The 26,497-nt window shown below is 45.1% G+C and overlaps 1 protein-coding gene across 1 annotated transcript in view; it reads left to right on the forward strand.

Annotated features, from left to right (window-relative positions):
* CDC25C (cell division cycle 25C) overlaps positions 1-26,497 on the forward strand; it is an 82,789-nt gene that overhangs the window by 11,374 nt on the left and 44,918 nt on the right. The window contains exons 2-6 of the mRNA XM_082254093.1: positions 1,336-1,427; positions 9,672-9,717; positions 23,936-23,969; positions 25,372-25,446; positions 25,716-25,811. Of these exons, the coding sequence (XP_082110219.1) occupies positions 1,336-1,427; positions 9,672-9,717; positions 23,936-23,969; positions 25,372-25,446; positions 25,716-25,811 (343 nt within the window). The remainder of the gene's footprint in view (positions 1-1,335; positions 1,428-9,671; positions 9,718-23,935; positions 23,970-25,371; positions 25,447-25,715; positions 25,812-26,497) is intronic.

A 26,497-nucleotide genomic window follows, 5' to 3' on the forward strand; every position in this document is an offset into this window, starting at 1 on the left:
TTAGTGCCACCTGGGCCTTCCGCCATCAGGTGTCAATGGTGCAGGTTGGCAAGGCGGCCACTTGGTCGTCTGTGCACACTTTCACAAAATTTTATAATATAGATATGCTGGTATCTGTGGATGCTGCTTTTGGCTGCAACGTTTTGCGGGCTGCTATTTGAGAGGACTAGTCCTCTTTGAGGGTGTATGTTTTTTTTTTTTTTTTTTTTTTCAGGTGAGCTCCAGTTGTTCCTGGTTGAGCGCCAGATTACCTGGTTTACTAGGTTTAGCCTTTTGGGAATTTTTTTTTCTTTTGTGTTTTTTCCCACCCCTTATGTTTAACAGTGCTTTGGGACGTCTCAATGGTCAAGAAGATTCTGGAGCTGTGTCCGTCAATGAATGAAAGAGAAAATTAGACTTTTGTCATGCCGTAAAATCCTTTTCTCTGATGTTCATTGATGGACACAGCACCCACTCCTCTATTGAGTTGGGTTATTTTTCTTCTGATTACTGCTTACAACTAAGCTGAATGCCTATAGGAGGAAGTGGGAGTATACCCCCCTGGGACTGCCCCATAGGTGTGGTAAAGCTCTTCCCCACCTAGTGTTCTACCTCCTGTAGGGGGCAGCATAACCCAATGGTCAAGAAGATTCTGAAGCTGTGTCCGTCAATGAACATCAGAGAAAATGATTTTACGGTAAGACAAAAATCCAACTTTTTTCCCTGCAAATGTGGGTGCATATGTTAGAATTGTTGTTTTTATTTATTTATTTTTTACCAAAAGGGGGACTTTGCCCTTAATGAGTGCAAAAAAAAAAAAAAAAAAATTGCTCTGACAGCAAAAAAGTAAATAACAAACCAGCTCTTGCTGCTTCTAATTACAGGCCTGCATTAATTTTCTTTTTTAAATCCACCTAGTTTTCAGCTTTAGCAGAACAAAAGAAACCAAGAGGCTATGGGGTCTATGTATAAAAAATTTGCTGTGCAAATGTCATTTACACCACAGGCACAGCTAATATTCACCATAATTCGCTTAACAGATTTATTTCCTTAGATTTTCAGCTCCATCTAATGGCAATAATGCAGCATTTGTCCTGCAATACCTCATTCAGATAAAATACTGCATTATTGCAAATTACAGTAAAGATTTGTTGAATAACACATTTCCAAAGCAAATTTTTATGCATGAACCCCCTAAGTTTTTTTTTTTTTTTTTTTTTTTTTTTTTTTTATTTTTTACAATTTAGTTACACTTTAAATGTTCTCATCTGTTTGTGTAATTTGCACTTGCTTCTGTCTTGGTGCGCATGTGAGTTAATAATCTAAATTTACATCCCTATAACTTCTTTCTTGCAGTGAGACCCCAAAACGTTGCTTGGATCTGTCTAACCTGAGTTGTGATGAACCTGGCCTGCAAGCTTTTGTGTCACCTGTTAAAACAGCAACAGGTAATAGTAGTTGCTTGTCTTGCATTAAAAGCTGTTCGAGAAAACAAAAAATGTTCTTTCTCTTTCGCTCATTGACGGACACAGCTCCTGATATTCATAACTACTGGTTATACTGCCCGCTACAGGAGTAGGACACTAGGCAGAAAGAATTCTGACTACACCCATGGGTAGTCCTAGAGGTTATACTCCCTCTCTCTGCTATAGCCATTCAAACAAACGCATCAATATCTGGTTCAATTGATGTAGTAGCACTTCTCTATGAATTCTCACGGTGCTCATCAAATATTTTGGTTTTAATTTCTTTCATTCATTGACGGACAATGCTCCTGATTCTTCTTAACCATTGGGTTATACTGCCCCCTACAGGAGTAGGAGACTAGGCAAGGAAAAGCTTGACTACGCCTATGGGCAGTCCCAGGGGGTATACACCCACTCTCAGCTGTAGGCACCCTGCCTAGTCAGGAGTTAGGACCTAGCTCCTTGCTGGGATCTCTGTTTAGCTAGAAAAAAATTTCTGTTGTTGTTGTTGTGTGTTTTTTTTTTTTTTTCCTGTGAGATCTACAGTCAACTGCCGGACTGGGAGATGAGCTGGATAATCTAGCTCCAGTGGTCACCCAAGTCTGGCCAACGAGCGTGCGCAGACCTCAGCTTTGCGCTAGGTCGGCCATGACATGGCCCCCCTTTGCCAAGTCCCTCATCCTGCCTCCCCCCCCCCCCCCCCACACGCTGAGGCTATTTGGGTGGTCTGGCCACTTTCCTGGGTTGGGGCAGGGCGCTAACTGGCGATGGGTGCCAGGGGGGTGGGGTGCGATCGGCCAGGGGGGTGTGGTGCGATCGGCCAATCGATTGTGCGGGAGAGTTGTACCTGGTGGGGGCTCCTGCCAGGGCCCCCCGTCCTGCGTGGCTCTGTCCTTGAGGTCTGGTCTCCCTGCTGGGTCCCTATAAGCCTCCTGGTGCCGCCATTTTGTTGTAGCCTATGTGTTTCTATTCACGGCGACCATGTTTGTGTAATCCGGCGGCCATTTTTTTGTGGTTTGTTATTGTAAATAGCGGTGGCCATGACAGTGAAACGCTGTGGGTGGCTATTTTGGTGGTGGGAGCCCCTCCTCATCCCCTGGTGCAGCTCCTGATCACTGTACGTGTAGTGCAGATTCCCCTGGTGACTGCAGGTGCTTGTTTCTGTGGGTGGTGAGTCTGGTGTTCTTCTACCTCTCTGCTGAGGTTCGCTTGGTGTTTTGTGCCTGGTGACCGGGTGGTGCTGCCAGCGCGGTGGGGGTTATCCCTTAGCGTTTTTACACTTTTTGTGGGGTCCCCCTGGTGACTTATGGAGTCTTTTGGAGCACATTTCCCCACTTGATCCCCTCTCTGAGGCTGCGGGGGCCCTCTGGGTCCCAAACATCCATCAATGCACTGACTGCGGTCCTGGAGTCTTGTCCCGGGTGGAGGTGGCTTGCGGGCTAGCAAAAAGCGCCCCCGCCTTCCTCTGTCTCATCAGATCCTAAATCTGATTCGGCCACCGTGGACGTGGGTCACCCTGCTGGGTCTGCAACCACGCAGACCCTCTGGTTTGCAGATTAAACAAGGCAGCTATGGTTGCGGTTGAAGAGTCCCCGGCCTTTAAGAATCCGGCTGACCGCAAGACGGAGGCTGTGGCCCGCATTATGTACACTCTGGCTGGTACAGCAATGAGGCTCACCATTGCCCTAGTGTCGCAAACTCTGACCGAGTGGGCTAAGCTCCTTCACCGTGACCTAGAGGGGGAACAGACCACCCCCCACCCCTTTCCCGACCTGGCGGACCAGCTAGTCCAGGGGCTGCAGTTTATCTGTGATGGCTCTTTTGGATGTGGCTCCCCTGATGTCTCACCTCTCTGTTTTTGGCAGTAGTCCTTCGGCGTGTTTTTTGGTTCAAATGCTGGTCTGGGGACCAGACTTCTTCTAAAAAGGCCTTGACAACTGATTTTTCTTTTCAGTGAGATTGCCTGTTTGGAGCTACCCTGGATGTCAAAGGTCTCACAGGGGGGGGAAGAGTATTTTACTTTCTTCCACAGGCTACTAAGGGCAAGGAACCTCATCGTAGATGTGGGCCTTCCTTCTCAGCCCCTTAGGTTTTTGTTTTTTTTTTTTTTTTTCCCTCAGGGTTGACTGACAAGGACTCAAAGCCTTTCAGGGCCTCTTCTGGAGGATCCAAACGAACCTGGTCTGGCAAGCCAAGATCGGGCTTCTCCAGCACCGGGGACAAGGCTCCTTCTGCATCAAGGTGCACCCTCATCCGTATCAGGGGTGGGGAGACCTTCGCTGGTTTCCGGAACCGTAGACTTCCTGGGTGCAAGATATGTGGGTCCACTAATTCATTCATTCAGTCTGGCTACAAGATTGATTTTCGCTCTTGTCTGCTGGCAAGGTTTTTTTTTTTTTTTTTTTTTTTTTTTTTTTTTTTTTTTTTTTTTTATACTTCCAACCTGCGCCTGTCCCCAAACCACTTAAAGGGCCTGTTGTGGGTGGCACGAGACCTGTTCCTTCAAGAGGGGATTGTCCCGGTTCCGACCTCAGAACTTTTTCAGGGCTTTTTACTCAAACCTGTTCACCGTTCCCAGGAAGGAAGGCAAAGTGCATCCAATCCTGGACCTCAAGGCACTAAACCTCTTTGTGTGGGTACAGAAGTTCAAAATGGAGTCCATCGAATGGTGGCAGCATCCCTGCGTCAGTGGGATTTCCTCGCCTCTATCGATATCAAGGATGCCTACCTTCACATTACGATATGTGCCAGTCGCCAGCGTTTTCTCTGCTTTGCTGTGGGAGAGGAGCATCATCAGTTTATAGCGTTAGCCTATGGTCTCGCATCTGCTCCTCGGGTCTTCACAAAAGTGTTGACACCGGTGCTAGCTTTGCTACACCAACAGGGAATCGCGGTACTGGGCTACTTGGAGGATCTCCTTCTGGGAGCAGAGTCTCCCTCTGCTCTGGTGGAGAACTTGGAGATCACAATACGAACTCTGGGGTAATTCAGCTGGATTCTGAATTTTCAGAAGTCTGCTCTAGTTCTGTCCACAAAAGTGGACTATCTGAGCCTGACTCTGGAATCGACCTTCTCCAGAGTGCTCCTTCCTCTACACAAATTCCAGAAATTGCAGGCTGGAATTTGCCTCCTGCTGTCCTACAAATGGTCATCCCCTTCCAGCTTGCATGTGGGTGCTGGGCCTGATGGTGTCTACCTTCGAGGCGGTTGTGTTTGCACAGTTCCATACAAGTTCCCTTCAAAGGGAAATTCTGACCAAATTGGATAAGACTCTGCAGTCTCTGGACAATTTGATCCGGCTGAGTCTGGGCTGTGTCTCCGGTGGGGCACCTCTGGGTTGAATCTGTTGGCATCTAAGCTCAACAGAAAGGTGCAGAGATTTGTGGCTCATTCAATGGATCCTCTGGCGGATGCCACAGATGCGCTGGTGGCCCCGTGGGGTAAGTCTCGCTCGATTTACACCTTCCCACCTCTCAAGCTTCTGCCAAGACCTACGCAGGATCGAGGCAGAAGGGATTCCTTTCATCTTGGTTGTTCTGGACTGGCCTGGCTGGGCTTGGTATGCTGATCTGGTGCGGCTGGTCACTGACATTCCTTGGAAGCTTCCTCTCCGAGAGGATCTGCTGTCCCCAGGACCGATCTTCCATCCTGCTTTACAGTCGCTGGCTTTGACGGCTTGGCTGTAAACCACCAGGTGCTGAAGGATAGGGGTTTATCTGAGTTGATCTGATTCCTACACTGTTGAAAGGTAGGAAATCTACCTCCTTGGAAAATCTACCATCGTACGTGGAAGACGTACATTGCGTGGTGTGAGTCTCTTGTAGTTCTTCCTCCCTCCTTCTCGGTAGCTCGGGTCTTGACCTTCCTTCAACGGTGTGTTGAACAGAAATTGGTCTTGAGTACCATTGAGGGCAAGGTGTCAGCTTTGGCGGTCTTCTTCCAACGACCTTTGGCCACACCCTATCTGATGCGTACCTTTCTTTAGGGTGCCTGACATTTGGTTCCCCCAGTGCAGGCTCCATTGCCGCCTTAGAATCTTAATTTGGTGCTTTCGGCTCTACAGAAGCCTCCATTTAAAAATATTCTGGAGATTCCCCTGCTTACGCTGTCCCAGAAGGTGGCCTTTTTAGTGGCGATCACCTCTGCGCGCAGGGGGTCGGAACTGGCGACATTATCCTGTTGTACACCTTACTTGGTGATTCACAGGGATATGGTGGTTCTTCGCCCCTGTCCGTCGTTTCTTCCAAAGGTTGTCTCTGATTTTTCATTTGAATGAAGACCTTGTGTTGCCTTCCCTGTGTCCCAGGCGTAAACGTTGGAAGAAAATTGCCTTGCATGCCTTGGATGTGGTCCGAGCAATTGAGGTGTACCTGGCAGCTACGGAGTCTTTCAGAAAGCCACACTCTTTGTGCTCACGGATGGACCTCGAAAAGGGTTGTCCGCTTCCTCTGCGACCATTTCCAGATGGATCAGACAGACTGTGGTTTTATCAGGGGTTAGGTACCTCCTTTCCCTGTCAAGGCGCGCACTATTAAAGTGTTCAGTGCCTCCTGGGCTTTCTGTTATCAGGCGTCAGTGATGCAGGTTTGCAAGGTCGTCGGTGCTCACTTTTACAAAGTTTTATAAAGGGGATGTGTTGGCATGTGCTGATGCTTCTTTTAGGCGCAAGGTTTTGCAGGCTGCTGTATAAGTGACCTGATCCTCTTTGAGGGTGTGTTTGTTGTTTGTTTTTTCAGGTGTGCTCCAGTTTGGTTGAGCTCCTATTGCCTGGTTGGCATGTTTAGCCTTGAGAATGTTTTCGTTGTTCCCACCCCTCATGTTTAACACTGCTTTGGGATGTCCCAAAGGTTATGAATATCAGGAGCTGTGTCCGTCAATGAACGAAGAGAAAATGGGATTTTTTGACTTACCGTAAAATCCATTTCTCTGATGTTCATTGATGGACACAGCACCCTCCCCTCTGTGGAGTTATAATTCTCCTTACATTGGTTGTAAAAAAACTGAGTGGCTTTAGCAGAGAAAGGGAGTAAACTCCCTGGAACGGCCCATGGGTGTAGCATGTAGTATTATTTTCTGCCTAGTGTCCTACTCCTGTAGAGGGCATTTTTAACCCAATGGTTATGAATATCAGGAGCTGTGTCTGCGAATGAACATTAGAGAAATGGATTTTACGATAAGTCAAAAATCCAGTTTTTGTCTTTGAAAAGTAAATTTTTAACAAGAGGGATATGTAGACTCAATGCGGAACTCCCTCTGAAAATGTGTTGCCTGGCTCCTAAACAAGTGTGCGGCTAGTGAAGTCAGGAAACCTGTTTTGTGTACTTGTTCAGTTAGTAACTCAGGACATACTAAATCCATTGGAAAATAGCAGCTGGGTATTCAACATTTTTAAAAGCAGACTTTAGCAATGGCAGTACAAGTTTTCCTTTAAAGTAAGACCTGCTTTCTTCAGATTCAAGCAGATAAGAAATGTAGCCTCTGAATTTTTTTCGTGAATTTTTTTCGTGACCTATCACACAACAGGTCACCTAAAGGATAAGTCCTCCCTAAAACTAAAATCCCTCCATGTATAGAACGTCGCAATCTAACACTCGTCTATCTAGTCCTGTAAAGAAGAAATAATTGGAGATGGCAATCAGCGCAGGACCTTAATGTTCCCCCTGAATGATAATTCTATTGTTTCTAATTTATAATCTGACACAATGTTTTGTTTTTCAAAGTAAAATTATTCTAATATTCAATAGAAAATTAAACAGATGTGGAAGAATTTTTTATCTAGAAATATTATATGATATAAATGTGTATATTTATATATTGATAAACCCAATGTAATAGAAAGTGCTGGGTGCAAATTTTAAATGTGTAAGAAAAAAGTGCAGTGTAGAATGTTAGTAATTGTACAAAATAATACTGACCAACCTCATGGAAAATCTGGATAACGGAAAATAGTAAACCTATTTAGTACCGTGCAGTAAGTGTATGTAAATTCTGAAAAATGTGTGCCATAATTATAAATAAAGTGTATGCTAAATGCAATTATGAAAAGTGCATAATGCAATCTACTAGATAGATAAATTAAATGAATATATATCTAGAGAATTGTAGTAGTAATCCCAACTGTAGTGCAAATGCCAATTAAAGTGCAAAAACTAGGAAAAAACATTTGCCAGCATCCTGGAAATTATATATAAAGTGCATAGAAATATGTAAAAAATAAAATCTAATTTCATAACCACATATTCATATCTAATTGAATATATTATAATCATGTCCTTGGGAAAAAAAAGTCCACAGTTCTTCAACCAAGATCTCAACAAAGTGCCAGTGCAGGAATGGTGCAAAAAACCAGTGCCAAAAAAATCACATTAACCACTTTACCCCCAGCCCTATTTCGGACACTTTTTGTTCACAAGTTAAAACCAGTATTTTTTGCTAGAAAACTACTTGGAACCCCCAAACATTATATATATTTTTTTAGCAAAGACTCTGGAGAATAAAATGTCGGTCATTGCAAAATTTTTTGTCACGCGGTATTTGCGCAGCGGTCTTTAAAACGCCATTTTTTGGAAAAAATTTGAAAAATCACATTTCACTGCATTTAAAAAATACTAAACAGTAAAGTTAGCCCATTTTTTTTGTATATTGTGAAAGATGATGTCACGCCGAGTAAATAGATACCAAACATGTTACGGTTTAAAATTGCGCCCCCCCCCCCCCCGTGGGATGGCGACAAACTACGGTCAATATAGATCTCAATCTGCGACGCTTTAAATTTATTTAACGGTTACCAGTTTAGAGTTAAAGTGTAGCTCTTTTTTTTTTTAAATTATTGCCCACGCTCTGGCGATCGCGGCGATACCTCACATGTGTGGTTTGAACAGCGATTTCATTTGCGGCTCGACTTGCGTATACGTTTTTTTTTTTTTTGTGCGCGAGCTAACGGTGACGGCTAAATTTTTTTTTTTTTTTTCCTATTTATTTTTTCTTTTTTTTTTTTTAACTTTTTATTACAGGTTTTTTAAAAAAAAAAAATCTGATCACTTTTATTGCTGTCACAAGCAATGTAAACAACCCTTGTGACACCAATATGTAGTGACAGGTACACTTTATGGAGGGATCGAGGGTCTAAAAGACCCTAGACCCCTCCACTACACTTCCCTGTATGCAAAACGCCGAAAACGGCATTTTTGCATACAGACGTTTTTCAAATCTGCCGCCTTTTGCAGCACAGTAACCCAGATGTGACGTCATGGACGCCGCCTCCGGGTTACGTCATCGGAAACCCGATCTATGCCATTTCCAGCATTCATCGGGACTCCATCCAGCCGGCGGATGCGCCAGCTGGGTGCTCGGGGCTCCCGGTGGGACGGGAGCCCCGAGCAAAGCCGCGGAAGGCGGCGGGACGTCCCCTCCCGCCCCCCCGGGTAACAATCGAGCGGCTCCCGAGCCACATCGATCGTTACCGACGGAAAGCCGACCGCCGGCTTCAAACAACAGTACCGGGATGATGCCTCTAGCTAGAGGCATCATCCCGTTATAACCACTCAAAGTCAGCCGACGTAGATCTACGTGGCTGGTCGTTAAGTGGTTAAGCAAGTATCTTCAGTGCGCACTCGTGAGGATCCCACCATCTGTGTCACACAGGACTTACTAAATTAACTCACCAGAAATTAAGCTGTGATACCAGCATTTACACTTGTGGGATTAATTATCCAATGTAGTCATCTTATCCCAGAGGGAAAATAGGTAACCACCAATAGTCATATAAATGGAATTATCTTATATATTGATCATATCCTCCAAGTTATTGCCGGAGTAATGGAGGACCAGAATATAGAGGGGAAGGAGAAATAATATCGAGATAGTGTAATTCTGTAACGTAATATGTTTATTAAAAGATATCATCCAAATTACACTCACATTAGTTGGTGTCTAAATTGACAGTAGACAATCGTCATAAACACTACTCCGGCTGGTTAAGTAGGAGCCGCAAGCGTGTGTTTCGCTCTGCGGTGTATTCCTTCAGCGTCCGGAAGCCCCGCCCTACTAGTTTCGTCTGTCTTCTCGAGAAGACGTCAACAGAGAAATGTTTATGTATTGCAGAGAAATACGAAATACTACTTCCCTTTTTTTTTTTTTTTTCTTTTCTTTTCTTCCTTCCCTGTCCTGACATAAACTTTGAATATAAAACACACCATATTTATATTTTTTATTCTGTGTATACAGGTAAGGGAGATTCGCCAAAGTCACAGTCTATACAGCTAGAAGATTTGTAAGTAGTCTGAGCTTTATTTTCAATGAAGTATACTTTCATGACAATTCATTTTTATGTCTGTCATAGACTTTCTTTATAGTAGCCTTTTTTTTTCTAAAGCCCTTTTTGTCCTGCCCTTTTTTCTGGGGGATTGTTCAGGACGTGATCCTCCTGAAGAAGTCCCGGGAATAAGAGCAGGACGAAATGCGTTAATGTCAGGGGCACGCTCCTTCCAAGGGTCCATATATACAAGCCAGCAGGCCATGTCTCATCAAGAAATACCTTCATCAGGTTGGGAGAATCTTATACCTTTTTCCTATCTGCTATCCCCGGGGAAATGCAGAAGATTTTACAGAAGACTTGCTGGCTTGGACCACCTTGGTTGCAACAGAAGTGTTCCTTCTCTCCCCCCTCTTTCCTCTAAACCGAGAAGGAACCAGCAGAGGACGAGGTAGAGGAAGATGAGAATGTGTTCCGGTTGAAGGGGACACAGAAAAATTCTAATCCAAGGAACCAAAAAGGCTTCTGATTGTTTTCCCAGTTGCCAGGACTGTCTAGGATTTAGATTGTGGTGAATGTTTGTTTGTTTGGTCCTGGCTTGGGTGATTTACATCCAGAGTGACCATTGGTAAAAGTACTCTTACACCTTAAAAATAGTCAAAGCCTTAGCCTGAAAGAAGCCATGATCTCCAAAGCTCTGTAAGCCAAGGGAAAATTGAAGGAGCTCCCCCCTACTTGCTCGGGTTGGGGGCACAGATATGTGCAGATCTTCGTTGAGGTTTGACCTGGGGAGATTGCAGATAAGTGGGTGTGCAACATAGTTGCTTGCAGCTACAAGCTGGAATTTCAGAGGCTTTCCCCCTCTGTTCTTTATGCTCTCAAATGTTTCTTTGAATCTACATAAAAGATTTTCCCTTTTTGTAAGCTCTTGATCATCTTCCATCTTGAAGGAGTGTTCATTCTGTTTTCCACCGGGTGAAAGGTTTTGCGGTTTCTACTCAAACATTTTCACGGTTTCAAAACCGAATGAAGATATTCGTCCCATCTTGGAACTCAAGAGACCGAACACGTTTCTGTGTGCAGAAGATGCACATTGATTTGCTGTAGTCAACATTGGCCTCTTTCCTGCAGGGGGGTTTCCTGATGTCAGTGGATATAAGAGATGCTTAACTGCATGTTCTGATTTTTTCCAATGGCCCAAAGGTTTCTGTGGCTTGCGATGAAGGACAAACATTTCTCTTTCGTTCATTGACGGATACAGCTCCTGATCTTCTTAACTATTGGGTTATACTGCCCCCTACAGAAGTAGGACACTAGGCAAAAAAAAAGTCTGGCTTTGCCTATGTGCATTTCCAGGGGGTATACTCCCTCTGTCTCTGCTATAGGTACTCAGTTTTTTTTTTCTGCCTAGTCAGGAGTAAGGACCTAGTTCCTTGTTGGGATCTCTGGACCTGGCAATTTTTTCTTTTTAGATAGAAATGTTCTCCTGTTATTTTCCTGTGAGATCTACAATCAACTGCCGGACTGGGCGATGGGCTGGATAGTTTAGATCCAGGCCAGTCTGGCCAGCGAGCGCGCGCAGACCTCAGCTCCACGCTAGGCCAGCTGCGACATAGCCCCACCAGATGGGGGCTGGCCTGTGAGTTCAATACCTTGCGAGGCCGCATACAATCGGGTCTCGGCCCGAGTCGCAGTGTTCTTCCTGGCCGACAGCCGCCCATTTCGACGGTGAAGGGTTCTGTCTGTGCCTACCTGGTTCCTGGCATGGTGAGTAGCTGTCCCCCCCCCCCCCTCTCCCCCTGGAGGGTTTTGGGGTGGACGCGGGCCTCTCCTTGGGACGGTCGGACCCCCAGGTTCCCCTCCTTCCCGTCAGGCACCCCCCTTCATCTGTCCCCCCCTCCTCCACTTATAGTGGGGCTGTGTGATTGGTCTGGTCCATCTCCTGGGGTGGGGGGTAGGGTGCTATGCTGACGATGGGGGCAGGGGGTGCGCGGCTGGTGACCGTACGATCCGCTGTGTGGGGGAGGGGTTTTACCTGGTGGAGGCTCCTGCCAGAGCCCCCCTCGCCAAGGACCTGTCCTTGATGGCTAAGATCCCTCCTGGGTCCCTAGGAGCCTTGTGGTGCCGCCATTTTCTTGTAGCCTGTGCTTAATGCACGGTGGCCATGTTTGTGTAGTCCGGCAGCAATTTTGCAGTGGTTTGCCATTGAAAGTAGTGGCGGCCATGACAGTGAAGCCCTCTGGGTGGCGATTTCGGCGGTGGGAGCCTCTACTCCCCTCGTGCTGGATCCTTTCATTTCCTGATCGCCGCTCATGCAGTTCAGATTCTCCTGGTGGCTGCGGTGCCTAGTTTCTGCTTGGTGGTGAGTCTGGTGGGGTCCCCTCCCTCTCTGATGAGGATCGATTGGTGCTCTGTGACTGGAGACCGGATGGTGTTGCCAGAGTGGTGAGGATTGTCCCTTAGCAGTGATTTTACACTTATTTGTGGGGTCCCCTTGTTGACTCATGGAGTCTTTGGCGCACATCTCCCCACCGGATACCCTCTCTGGGGTGCGGGGCCCTCCGGATCCCATCCATCCATCGATGCACTGAACCTCGGTCCTGGAGTCCCTTGTGCCCCGGGTGGAGGTGGCTTTTGGGTGACGGGCTGGCATAAAGCGCCCCCCTCCTTCCCCTGCCTGATCTATCTCCTCAGATCTTGAATCTGATTTGGCAGCCGTGGACGTGGGTCACCCTGCTGGGTCTGCGACCACGCGCCCTGAATCATCAGAAAGCGAATATGATTCTTCCGCTTCTGTAAAGGCTCTGGTGGACGCACTGATTGTAGATTGTATCTATGCTTGAGACTTAAAGTTGCCAGATTCAGCTGTGACAGAGGCGCAGGTTCACTCGCAAGCCATCCAGAGCGGTAAAGGAGTTCCCTTTGCCCTCACTTTGACAGAATTGGCACTGAAGAGTGGGGACAGCCAAAGCTGTCCCCTTGGGGTCCCTTAGCGAGTTGCTAGGCAATACCCCTATGAGGAGTCCCTTCTTAAGAAGTGAACTGTTCCACTGGTGATGGACCCTCCGGTTTCCAGATTAAACAAGGCAACCATGATTTCGGTTGAAGAATCCACTGCCTTTAAGGACCAGGGAGGCAGAGGCTGGGGCCCGCAATTTGTACACCCTAGCTGGTCCGGCACTGAGGCTGGTTTTTACTATTGCCCTAGTGTCGCTGACTCTGAACAAGTAGGCTAGGCTTTTACGCCTTGACCTGGAGGGGGAATAGCTCCCCTAGTGGCCGGCTCTCTGTTTCGGCAGTGGTCCTTTGGCATGTTTTTTTGGCTCAAATGCTGGTCTGCGGACCAGACTTCTAAAAAAGCCTTGACTGATGTTTCCTTTCAAGGAAATCGCCTGTTTGGTGCTACCCTGGATGGCATTTAAAGGGGTCACAGGGGGGAAGAGTACATTTTCTCCTGCACGCTACGAAGATCAAGGACCCTTGTAGTCATAGGCCCTCTTCCTTGGCTCATAAGAAGTTGTTTCATCCCTCAGGGTCCACGGACAACAGATCGGAACCTCCTCTGGAAGATCCAAGCGAACTTGGTCTGACAAATCAAGTGCAGGCTTCTCCAGACCCGCAGACGAGGCACCTTCAGCAGGAAGGTGTGCCCTCACCCGTATCTGGGGTGGGGGGACGTCTACACTGGTTCCCGGACCCGTGGACTCTAGTACAAGAACAGGTGGGTCCAAGAGGTAATTCGGTTCGGCTACAAGATAGAGTTTCGTTCTTACCCTCTGGTAAGGTTCTTCCTTACGACGTGTGACAGTCCCCGGTCCGCTTACAGGCTTTTTGGGGCGATGCAAGACCTTTTACTTTACGGGTGATGGTTCCGACTTCGGAACGTTTTCAGGGGTTTTTCTCAAACCTGTTTACAGTCCCTAGGAAGGAAGGCAAGGTGCGTCCAATTCTGGACCTCAACGGGCGTAACTGCTTTGTGCGGGTGCAGAAGTTCAGGATGGAGTCTATTTGCACTGTGGTGGCTTCCCTGCATCAGGGGGATTTTCCTGGCTCCATCGACATCAAGGACGCTTATGTTCACATTCCAATATGTGTCGGTCTCCAGCGCTTCCCCCTACTTTGCGGTGTGAGAGGAGCATTATCAGTTTGTGGCTTTACCTTTTGGTCTCGCCCTGCTTCTCAGGTCTTCACGAAAGTGTTTGGGCCTGGTGCCAGCCTTGTTAGGCTAATGGGGGATCGTGGTACTGGGCTACTTGGATGTCCTCCTTCTGCGAGCAGATTCTCCTACTGCTCTGGTGGAAAACCTGGAAATCACCATACAAGCTTGAGGGAGTTTGGCTGAATTCTGAATTTTTAGAAGTTTGCTCTGGTTCCATCCACAAGCTGGACTATCTGGGTCTGACTCTGGACTCTGCCTTAGCCAGTGTGCTCCTTCCTCTGGACAAACTCTAGAAACTACAGGCTGCAATTCGTCTCCTGCTATCCAGCAGATGGTCATCCCTCTGGCTCTGGAGGTTGCCAGCATACTAAGGTGGGCAGCATGATTCGTTCCAGCCCTCTGTCTTACACATTCCTACGGTGGTAAACTGGCAGGCGGATTACTTCAGTCTGCAGGCATTGGACCAAGGGGAGTGGTCCCTTCATCCGGAGGTGTGCCATCAGTTGTGTCTCCGGTGGGACATCCCCCGAGGTGGATCTGTTGGCCTCCCGGCTCAATGGAAAGGGCCAGAGGTTTTTGGCTCAGTCAGGGGATCTCTGTGGACCATGGCGGATGCAACAGATGTGTTGGTGGTCCTGTGGGGTCAGTATCGTCTAATTTATGCATTCCATCCTTTCAAGCTTCTGCCAAGACTTCTACAAAGGATCAAGGCAGAAGGGATTCCGGTCATCTTAGTGGCACCCGACTGGCCTCGTTTTGCTTGGTACGCTGATCTGGTGCGGCTGGTCCCCGACGTTCCTCTGAAGTTTCCTCTCAGGGAGGATCTGCTGTCCAAAAGACCAATCTTCCATCCTGCTGGACGTGGAAGACGTACATTGCATGATGTGAGTCTCTTGAGATTCATCCTCGCTCGTTTGGTGGCTCGTATCTTGACTTTCCTTCAAGGAGGGGTTAAGCAAAAACTGGCATGGAGTACAATCAAGGGTCAGGTGGTTACCTCAGCGTTCTTATTTCAATGGCCCTTGGCCACGTACACCCTGGTGCGTACTTTTGTTCAGGGAGTTTGGCACTTGACACCTCCAGTGCGGTCTCTGTTCCCGCCTTGGAGCATTGATTTGGTGCTCTGTCCCCCAGAAACCTCTTTTGGAGAATCTTCGGGAGACTCCCCTGCTTACGCTCTCCCAGAAGGTGGCCTTCATCTCTGCGCGCAGGGTGTCAGAATTGCTGGCGTTATCCTTCACATTACTTGGTGGTTTACAGTGATTGTGGTTCTTCGCCCCATCCGCCGTTCCTTCCGAAGGTTGATTTTGATTTGAATCTAGACATTGTGTTGCCCTTCCTGTCTCCCAGGCCAACACATTCGAGGGAAATTGCTTTGCATGCCTTGGATGTGGACCGGACAATTAGAGTGCACCTGACAGCTACGGAGTCTTAGGAGGTCAGACTCACTATGTGTGCTCATGGATGGGCCTCGGAAAGGGTTGTCCATTTCCTCTGCGACCATTTCCAGATGGATCAGATAGACAGTGGTTCAGGTCTATTCCATCCATGGGTCAGGTTCCTCCTTTTCCTGTCAAGGTGCATTCTATTCGGGCACTTAGAGCCTCCTGGGCTTTTAATCGCCGTGACGCAGGTTTGCAAGGCGGCCTCCTTGTCGTGGGTGCGCACTTTCACAAAGTTCTATAAAGTGGATGTGTTGGCATCTGCGGATCCTTCTTTTGGCTGCAAGGTTTTTGCAGGCTGCTTTTTGGAGGATCTGGTCCGCTTTGAGGGTGTTTTTTTTTTTTTTTTTTTTTTTTTTTTTTTTTTTTTTTTTCCAAGTGGGCCCCAGTTGTTGTGGTTGAACTCCTGTTTACCTGGTTGGCTATAATTGGCCTTGAGAGTTTCTTATCGCTGTTCCCATCCCTCATGTTGAAGAGAAAATGGGACTTTTGAATTACCGTAAAATGTATTTCTCTAATGTTCATTGATGGACACCTCTCTGTGGAGTTGTAATTCTTCTGACACTGCCTGTAACAGAACTGAGTACCTATAGCAGAGAGAGGGAGAATACCCCCTGGGACGGCCCATAGGCGTAGCCAGACTTTTTTTCTGCCTAGTGTCCTACTCCTCCTGTAGGGGCAGTATAACCCAATGGTTAAGAAGATCAGGAGCTGTGTCTGTCAATGAACATCAGAGAAATGGATTTTACAGCAAAAGTCAAAAATTCAATTTTTCGGTTTGTGGTCTTTGTTTGGCCTGTCCCCTTCTCCTAGAGTTTTTACTAAGGTCTTGGCTCTGGTCCTGAGACTCTTGCATACCTGGACAACTTGCTTCTCATGGAACAATCCACTTTGCTTCTGGAGACCCATCTGTCTTGCAGGGTACATACTCTGGACAGGTTTGGATGGGTTCTCAACTAGATAAGTTGGCCTTAATACCAGCCTAGAGGTTGGAGTCTTTGGGCCTGATCTTGAAAACCATCCAAGCAAGAATGATCCTTCCTCTGGACAAATGTCTTGCTCAGTGGACTTGCTCAAGATGCTGACAAATCCCTAAATACATCTTTTCATGAGGGTTCTTGGAAAGATGGTAGCCTCCTTCTTCAAGGCAGTGTCCTTTGCCCAGTTTCACTCCAGGTCCCTTCCAACGGAATGCCCTGGAGGCATAGGAAAGGAAGTCTCAGCTATGGCTTGCCCTGTTCTACCTCAACACAAAACTTTTACTGGACTGGTGGATCTCCTGACGGGTTCTCAAAATAGGGAAAAAGTTTCTTCCTATATCCTGGACGACCCTTTATAACAGGTGCCTGTCTGGTAGGGTGGGGTTCTGGCAAATCTCCTGTTCCAAGCAACTTGGTTAATGTGGGGGAGGTTGTTGCCCATCAGTATCCTGAAATTTAGGGGGATTTACCTTGCCCTGCTACATTGCTCAGTGCAGCTCAAGAGTCTCCTAGTAAGGGTTCAATAGGACAATGCTACAGTTATGATCTACATAAATCAAGGAGGCACCAGAAGAAAATGCCCTCATCTTGTCTTAGCCCAATTTTCGGGTTCCAGGTCTGTCCACCATCTATATTCAAGGCAAGGAAAATTGCCAGGCAAGTTTTTTCAGTCATCAGCCAGGGAAGTGGGCTCTTTAACCAGAGGTAGTTGGGGAACCCTGCCGAAAATGGTGGACTCAGGATGTTTATCTTCTTGCATTCAGGTTTATTGCCCAGCTGGACAGTTTTTCTCCAGGACAAAAGATCCTTGAGCATTTGTGGTGGATGCTCAGGTGACTCTGTGGGACCAAGTCTCACATGCTTTCCTGCCTTTTTAGCTTTTGACTCCTCATCGTAGCAGGATTAGAGTGGAAGGAATTACAGTGATTCTGATCGCCCCAGACAGGTCCAGGAGAACTTAGTATTCATGTGATCCTGTCAGATCATGTCAGTGGACGACCTTTGAACCCTTGCGGATTGGCCCGAACTCCTGTCGCATGCATGGCACATGGTACGATCTTTCATCCTTTTACAGTTGCTGGCTTCATTGGGAAGTCTGATTTGGTCACTCTTACCCTACTGAGGGCTCAGAAATCAACTTCATAGAAGATTTACCACAGGACTTGGAAATCTTATCTTCCTTGGTGTGAAGCTAGGGAATTTCATCCTCTCAAGTATGATGTGGGTTGCATCCCTGGCTTTTCTTTAGTCTGGAGTTTAAAGTGGTAGTATGCTCATTTTTTTTTTTTTTTTTACTTTAAACCTACAGGTAAGCCTATAATAAGGCTTACCTGTAGGTACAATTAATATCTCCTAAACATGCACGGTTTAGGAGATATTTGCCCTGCATGCAGCCGCTGACGCTAGCGGCGCATGCACTCTGAAGCTCCGGTGGACCTTCAGAGTTCCTTGCCAGGCACTTGCCGGAAAGTGACTCCCGCACGCATGCGTGGGAGTGACATCATCGCGGCTCCGGCCACTCACAGCGCCGGAGCTGCTGAACCCGGAAGAGACGCCAAGGGAGCATGTCAGCTCCCACAGCGGTGTCCGGGGGTCCGTGTCGGGGCTTTGTTTTAAGGTAAGTATTTCATAATGAGCTAGTATGCGATGCATACTAGCTCATTGTGCCTTTCTGTCTTGCAGGTTTTTTTTTTTTTTTTTTCCGGCAGTATACAACCGCTTTAAGCATAACTGTAGGCAAAACTTTTTTTTTAAGTTTTGGATAGAGTAGAGAGATATTAGAACAGTCAGTTTTTATTGCTGTCTGTACCCCCTTTAAGGAGATTCAACCTCCTTTATTTGTCCTATTTTCCATTAGCATTGAAAGTATTGTTTGGCTATGGGACAGGAAGTGAAGTGAAATCTCCGCAATGGGACAAAGATGGTGAAAATAAATCTGACGGATTATAACCCTCTCTTACGCTATCCAAAATGAAAATTTGCCTACAGTTCTACTTTAACCACTTCCTTCCCAAGGCAGTCATCTGGCATCCTGGACTTTGAGTGGTGATATCGAATTGATGCCTGCAGCAGTACTCGGTTGCGGTGAAATATTCTGTTTCCGTATATAAGGTGAGTTGTTAAAATAAATGTAAAATTCAAGGCTTACGTGGGTGTAAGAAGATGTCCGCCGCTGCTTCGTGTTTTGTCACATTAGGAAACCTCTTGGAACGCATGGAGCATGCGCAGTAAGGTGGTCTAGTCCGTACGTCCCTTTCCGGTTGCAGAATCTGATAGGTAGCTGCATTCTGATAGAACACCGGAAGTGGTTAATCTGGGGATGACCTTAAATATAATCAAGGCTCAGATTTTTGGCCTTGGCAATCCTTTGTATCTGGAAAAAAAAAATTGCTTTACGTTCTTTGGTTTTCGCCTTTTGTGTAGGGCATTACACATGTTCCACTTATCAGGACTTCATGGGACCTCAAATTGGTACCTTCTACATTACTGCACAGAAATCTCTATTTAAACCTATCTGGGATATCCCCTTAATCCTAACTGAAGGTTTTTTCTGATTCCTATTCTAGCTTGCAGAGTTTCAGGATTGGCTGCTCATTCCTTCAAGGAACTGTTCCTGGTGCGTCACCATGCTTCATGGTGTTTTAACAGCCTCAGCTGTCTTTTTTTTTTTTTTTTTTTAACCTACGGTGGTTTCCCTTTTGTCAGGACATTCTGTTGCAGTCTTTCTGTCCTAAGCCTCAGATGCTGGGGGACAAGGCTCTTTACACCTTGGATGGGGTTTATGCTATCTGGTGTGACCTGAAGTTAACTGCTGCAGTTTATCAGTCTGTTTCTCTTTGTGCTTCTTGAAGGCCCAAGAAAGGGTCCTACAGCTTCCAAATCTACCATCTCTTGATGTATCATTCAGTCTTTCTCAGGTTTGTGGTCTTAAAGGATAGGTTTCCACTAGTTTTGGTAACTGCTCATTCTACCAGGGATGTCTGTGCCTCCAGGGCTACTCGTAATCAGGCTTCAGTAGCTCAAGTTTGTAAAGCTGCTACTTTGTCTTTGGTTCATACTTTAACAAAGTGTTAGAAATAAATGCTCCTGCGCTAGAGGGTCGTGAATTACTTGGTCTTATATGAGAACGACTCAACTTATACGGCCGCTGCAATGGCTATGTTGCCAGAGGTCAGGGAAACCCAAATGGACTCTAAAAAATACAGAGGGCGCACCAGCCTTGTGCATTACCTTTGCAACAATTTATTAAAAAGGAATGTTTGTACATCATACTCCCAAATGAGATTACTTTTTAGGCGTAATAAAATTCTACACACACACACACACACACACACACACACACACACACACACACACACACACACACACACACACACACACACACACACACACCGGTTGTCCATAAAGCATAGTCCACTGATCTGAAACAGATGAGGAAGAGGAGTCCCCCCTCGAAACGCGTCAGCTTCATTTGGAGATTCACATCCCCACAACCGTTTCAGATCAGTGGACTATGCTTTATGGACAACCGGTGGATTTGTGTGTGTGTGTTTGTGTATATATAATTTTATGACGCCTGAAAAGTCATCTCGTTTGTGAGTGTGATGTACAAACATTCCTTTTGAATAATTTGTTGCAAGGCTGGTGCGCCCTCTGTATTTTTTCATTTTAACAAAAGTGTTACCAAGTAGATGTTTGAGCTGCCAAGGATCTGCTACATTTGATCGATGTGTCTTGCAAGCTGCTACTTGATATATAACCTGCTCTGCTTTAGTTGTTTTTGTGCTTGTTGCCGTGTTGCCCTTCTCTCATATTCAGTGCTTTGGGACATCCCTATCGTAAAAGAACAAAAAACAGAGGCCTCTTCTAGATGGGAGGGGTTATACCTGCCTGGGTGGGGATTTCCCGTCGCTTTTTTTTTTTCTTTGCCAGTGTCGGTCACCTGATGGTGGCATTATAATTCTATCATAATGCAGATGATAATGTCCTTTGATGTAAAAGGATTATCAGGTAAACCAAATTTGTTCTATGCCTCAATTATCACATTGTAAATTTATCACACTGTAAATACAACAGAAAATCTGTGTAATAAATTCTTACGTATTTTGATTTTTTTTTGCCTATAAATGTAAGATTTCATTGCATTGTTATTAGTGTTATTGCTGTTTTTTTTTTTTTATTTATTTTATTTATTTATTTTTCTTACCAAAACCAAAAAATATTTCTAAAAAGCTTCCCTATTTTTTTAAATCCCTCAACAGTCATACTCCAGAACCTGAAAATGAACCAAAGTGAGTACCTAATAAAGCATAGTGTTTTTGCATGCATTGAGGTGTGTTTTTTGTTTATTCTTGTTGCATCAGCTCCCTCTGTAAGCTATTCTATTTCTAAAATGTGTGCTAGGCCACTCCTGCTTATGTCATCATGTTTAATTAGGTCAGAAATGCCATCTTCATTTTGGCTTGAAATAAGAATATAGCTAAACCGAAACACTAAAAAAATATATTGATTTATCAGCTCTTTGATGTAGTGGCTGTACTATCTAATGCATCCCAATAGGCAGCTGTAAGTGGCAGGTCTCTGTACAACTGTGTGCATGAAGCCCTAAAATGTATTGAAATCCAAAAACAAACACATTCATTTATTTTGGTCTACCAGTCATTGGTTGAGGTGGATGCATTAGTTTTAATGCTACAGTGTTTTTGTCTTTATTTTCAGCTGGTAAATCTAAATACTGTCTCAGGGTGGCTAGGTTCGCTCCCCCTCTGTATCTACGAAGGGAGTCATAATTTGGCTGGACTGTACATGTCTGCCTTTGTTCATCTTCGTTAAAGGCGAAGTATGGCCAAAGCTCTTTTGGCTATACTTCTCTTATAAGTCACAGGAGTGCACATTCTACACTCCTGTGACCTGTTTTCTGCTGCCAGCGGGCTAAAGCCCTCTGTCGGCTGGCAACACTCAGCTGGTCCAGGCTCAGGAAAGATCCCTACTGATCCAGATGCCTGAACCGGCAGATGGCTCAGCCTCTTAGCGACTCACTGAGAGCCTGAGCCAGCCGATCCTGCCCCCTGTGCAGCCTAGGTGCTCCAATGAGCTCCGGAGGAGTAAGTAAATACAGAGTTTTATTAATTTATTTTTTTTATCCCAAACTTCTCTTTTAACCAGTTCTGGACCGCCCACCGCATATACACTGCGGCAGGGCAGCCCGACTGCGCAAAATCTTGTACATGTACGTGATTTTGTGAACGTGATCTAGGGGCGCGTGCGATTGGACACAGTGGGAGCCAATCAACGGGTCCGGCGGCCACGGTGGCAGCCGAAACCTGCCAATTGTTTGGAGGAAAGGCAGAACAGTGGTCTGTCCATGTAAACAAAACAGGCCGCTGTTCTGTCAGGGAGTAAAAGAGGGATCTTGTGTTTCTGCTAAGCTGAAACACAGATCTCTTTTCCTCTAGTGCATCCACTCCCCCCACAGTTGGAAAGCACACCCTAGGAGCATACTTAACCCCTTGATCGCCCCTGGTGTTAACCCCTTCCCTGCCAGTGCAATTTATACAGTAACAGTGCATTTTTTTTTTTTTTTTGCACTGATCACTTTATTGGTGTCACTGGTCCCCAAAAAGTGTCACTTAGTTTCATATTTGCCTGCTGCAATGTTGCAGTCCCTCTAAAAATCGCTGATCACCGACTAGTAATACTGTAAAGATAAGAAGTCAATAAATCCATACCATAGTTTGCAGATGCTATAACTTTTGCGCAAACCAATCAATATACACTCACAAGGAAAATATGTAGCCGAAAACATATTCGACCAATCTGATGAAGAAATTAGATTTTTAAATATTTTATTGGGTATGTTTTATAGCAGAAAGTAAAATAATGGATTGTTTAATACAGACTTGCCTGTAAAATCCATTTCTTGGATTTCATCACAGGACACAGAGCCATAAATCATAACATATGGGTTATATAGCCACCTACAGGTGAAGGACACTGGCAAATTATCAGAAAGGATGTCCACCTATATAACCCCTCCCACACAGGAAGTGCCTCAGTTTTGCAGCAAGTAATAAAAGCCCCATAGAAGAGGGGAGGGACCCCTGTGTCCCGTGATGTACTTAAAGAAATGTATTTTACAGGTAAGTCTGTATTAAAAAAATCCATTATTCTTTTCATACATCATGGGACACAGAGCCATAAATCATATCATATGGGATGTCCCACAGCAATGCATTTCAGGGGAGGGGGACACCAAAAAATACCACCATCTGACCACAAATAGGATTACACTGCTACCTGCCGAACACTGTGGCAAAATGCAGATTCCTCCTGGGTCCTAACATCCACTCAATAGAATGAGTGAATGTATGTACGGACGACCAGGTCAGGGCCTTGCAAATCTGAGCCATAGATGCTTGATGGCGATGTGCCCAAGAGGCACCTACTCCTCTGGTAGGACGTGCCTTTACAGGAAAAGGTGGAACTTTCCCTTCTAAATCATATGCCTGGGTAATAACCTGGCGAATCCAATGAGAAATCGTAGACTTAGATGCTGCCATCCCCTTCCTGGGACCTTCTGGCAGCACAAACAAGCTCTCGGTCTTACGAATCCGAGCTGATTTCTCGAACTAAAACTTAAGAGAACGCATTACATCAAGGGAATGCAATAACTTTTCCTCCTCAGAGTTAGAATCTGGAAAACAGGAAGGTATTATAATGTCCTGAAGAAAGGAAAGACACTGCTCCAGGTGTATAGTGTGTGGTGATTGCCAGGAGATAGGATATCCAGTAGAGTGCTGGCCCCGGCCCGCCTCCGTGGGAACACTTGTAGGAAAAAGCTGCACATCCAGGGATTCCAATGGGTTTCAAATACCTTTATTTCCAAAAAGTTGCAAGTGATGACACCAAAGACACCAGCATGAAGTCTCGTAGACGCGTTTCACACATACATCTTGTGCTTAATCATCATTGGGTAATGATTAAGCACAAGATGTATGTGTGAAACGCGTCTACGAGACTTCATGCTGGTGTCTTTGGTGTCATCACTTGCAACTTTTTGGAAATAAAGGTATTTGAAACCCATTGGAATCCCTGGATGTGCGGCTAATTCTTTTCCTACTATTATAATGTCCTGATTCAAATGAAAGGCGGACACCACCTTGAGCAAAAAACCCTGGGTGTGGACGTAGAATCACCCTAGCTTGATGAAAAATCAAGAAAAGCTGCTAGTTCCGATACTCTTCTAGCTGAAGTTCTTGCAATCAAAAAGACCAGTTTTCTGGTCAAAAGACCAAGGGGAACCTGCCCCAAAGGTTCAAAAGACTGTCCTTGTAAAACTGTCAGCACCAAATTAAGGTCCCCAGGACACAATGGTGGCTTCACAGGCGGAAGCAAATGTAACATTCCCTGGACGGGTACCTTGCGGTATGTTTAATCAGAGAAGTGCAGAGACCTTTTTTTTTTTTTTTTCTCTCCCTCCCTCTCCCTCTGTCCCCCCCCCCCCCCAACTTTTTTACATTTACCTTTATCTAATGAACATTTCATTATAAAGCAGATATAATTGTCACACATAATTACAATCGGATCCTGTTGCAAAGGGGCTTTAAAGTGTAATTGCTTAAAATAATTATTATTATTTTTTTTTTTTTTTACAGGAAATGCCCTAAAGGAACTACAAATACATCATTGGTAAATGAGTTATTCATAGTTATATTTACAGCAATAAATGTTTTAGTGAATTACAGCTGATCTACAGCCTTGCATAGTTTTACAGGCACCTCTTTTTTGCCTAAATTGCATACTCTGAATACCAAAATTGCATACTCTGAATTCACTTCTAAGCCTCTCATAGTGTATCATTTTCTCTCTGGAGGACATTCAGCATAATTTAACCCAGGGGTGCTCAACCCTTTTGAAGAGCAATGCCACTTAAGTGATTTGGTAACTGGTCACAGGCCACAATGAACTATGGGGTTTGACCCCCCCCAAACCGCAAACATAAACAAACCCTTACTATAAGGCTGCATTCACACTGATTTGCTTTGCCATAGGCTTCTATTACATCTTGCAGGTGGGGTACACTTTCTGAAAACGCACCAAAACTCCTGCATTCAGGTGCACTGCGCTGCACCTGTGGATCAGTGTGAAAACAGCCTAATAACCCTTTTTTATGTGCTAATATGTTCATTGCAAAAGTGCAGTGTATGTGATGTTTAATCTACTTACTTCCAGCTTCTGAAAGGTTCTAGCTTCTAGAAAGGTCCCAGAAAAAAGTGCACTTGATATCACACTGGGACAGGAGCTGGCGCTACAGAGGAAGCATCAGCTTATGGGGGTCCTGCCCCCTTTGCGGCCGCCTGCTTTCTCCACTGCTGGCACCAGCTCCATGCGTTCTGATGCTCTAGGGTGGCAGGTCGACAACCCATTGATCACAATCTGGGCTTGCCAATCCACCATCCCAGTGCATGGGTATGCGCTTTCCTGGTTTGAGGTTGCAGACCTCATCAGAGGGTTCCCCGAGCCACGGGTTCAATACCCCTGATCTAACCCTTCCCTTCCTCAGCCAATACTGTTCCTGGCAGTCAATTGGCATGTCAGTTATTTCAATCTTCGAGGCAATGCATCACATATGGGCAATATGTTGGATAGTCTGCATGCAAATGTGGCCTGCTTAGGAATACCCATCTGCCTAGACTGCCATCCACCCATCAAGGCATTTTGATATTACCGTAACCCCTTCCAAAACCCAGCCCATTGCTTGCATCAGGGCTGAAGACTCTTAAGGGTACAGGGGAATGGTGCTGTGACAGCTTCCTAAAAAATTTTTTACTGCACCTTGCTGGCCCATCCTATCAGCATTGCACTGGGGTTTTCCTGCTACTACTGTAGATTATGAAATTTTTGAGCGTATTTGTTCCTGTGTGCCAGAGCCCTTTTTTTTTTTTTCCAATTTCATATACAGCAACACTGACATTACACATCTGAATAAGCTAACATAGTGTTTAAATAAAAGTAAATATAGAGATTTCTTTAAGTAGTGCCATTTGTAATCCGTTTTGATAACCATTTTTTTTTGTTGGGGGGCATTTAGCCAAGACTTCTCTGCAGCACCCCAAGTTTTAAGAAGGTTTCTGGACGTCAAAAGGATTCAAGTAATAAAGAAAATGTGAGTATTTTAACTTTTTACTATTGAGGCTGACCTATTGAAAGTGATTCTGGAAGCTGCTGAATTTTGATGCATTTCTTTTCTCACACTGGCGAGATGCATATAATGGTGGACTAATGCTGAAGATCATATGACCTGCTTGTCCCTACACCGAAAGTAAAATGTGGTGACAGCTGTCATTTTTTTTTTTTTTTTATTGATTGCCTTTTCACTCTGTTATGTGTCAGCAATTGTGTATATACTATACCAGTCCTTTCTTCGGTTTTCAGGAGGGTGGGCTGTTTAAGAACCCAGGTAAACCCTGCTCTATGCTGCTTCTCCGGGAGGCAGCTGTGACACCAATATCTCCAACATTTGGAACCAAGGTGAGTTTCATGGTACCGTAAGTATTAATTTGAGGGTAAATGCTATGCTTTGTATTAGATCTATCACTTTATAATGTTATAGTCTCTCTTTTTTGTGTTATAGCCTCTCTATACAAAGGATTCTGATTTTGTTACTAGTTACATTTTCTTTTAACCTACATGCCAGCTAAACTCTTTACATAAACAGAAAATATAATGGCACTCCTCATCAGAGAACAGGGAATCCTACAAACTAAACAACCAACACAAAATAAGCTTTAGTATTAGAATGTATTCTCTTGCATTTTTCACTGCACCTTCAGAATGTTGTGTATTTGTGCAAGAATTATCATACAGCGCTACTTCCAACATACTGTAGGTAACTTTTGAACAGTAGATATCATGGTATTTTCACAAGGGTTAACTTTTGTTAACTTGTGAAAACTTGGTGAACAATGCTAGTAACAAGTACTGCTGATAGATATAGATATAGATATATAGATATATATATATATATATATATATATATATATATATATATATATATATATATATATATATATATACTTAAAGAGTATTGGCAAATATGCTTCTGTTACACAAAAATAGTAGAAAAATAAAATTACACAAACATTTTCATTACATCCTAATGTAATGGTTCTAATTGAATTCGTTACTTTGCTGTACTGTACACCACCCATTGCCTG

The sequence above is a fragment of the Pelophylax lessonae genome, assembly GCF_965119305.1.
Source record: "Pelophylax lessonae genome assembly, chromosome: 4".
In the NCBI taxonomy this organism is placed as follows: Eukaryota; Metazoa; Chordata; class Amphibia; order Anura; family Ranidae; genus Pelophylax; species Pelophylax lessonae.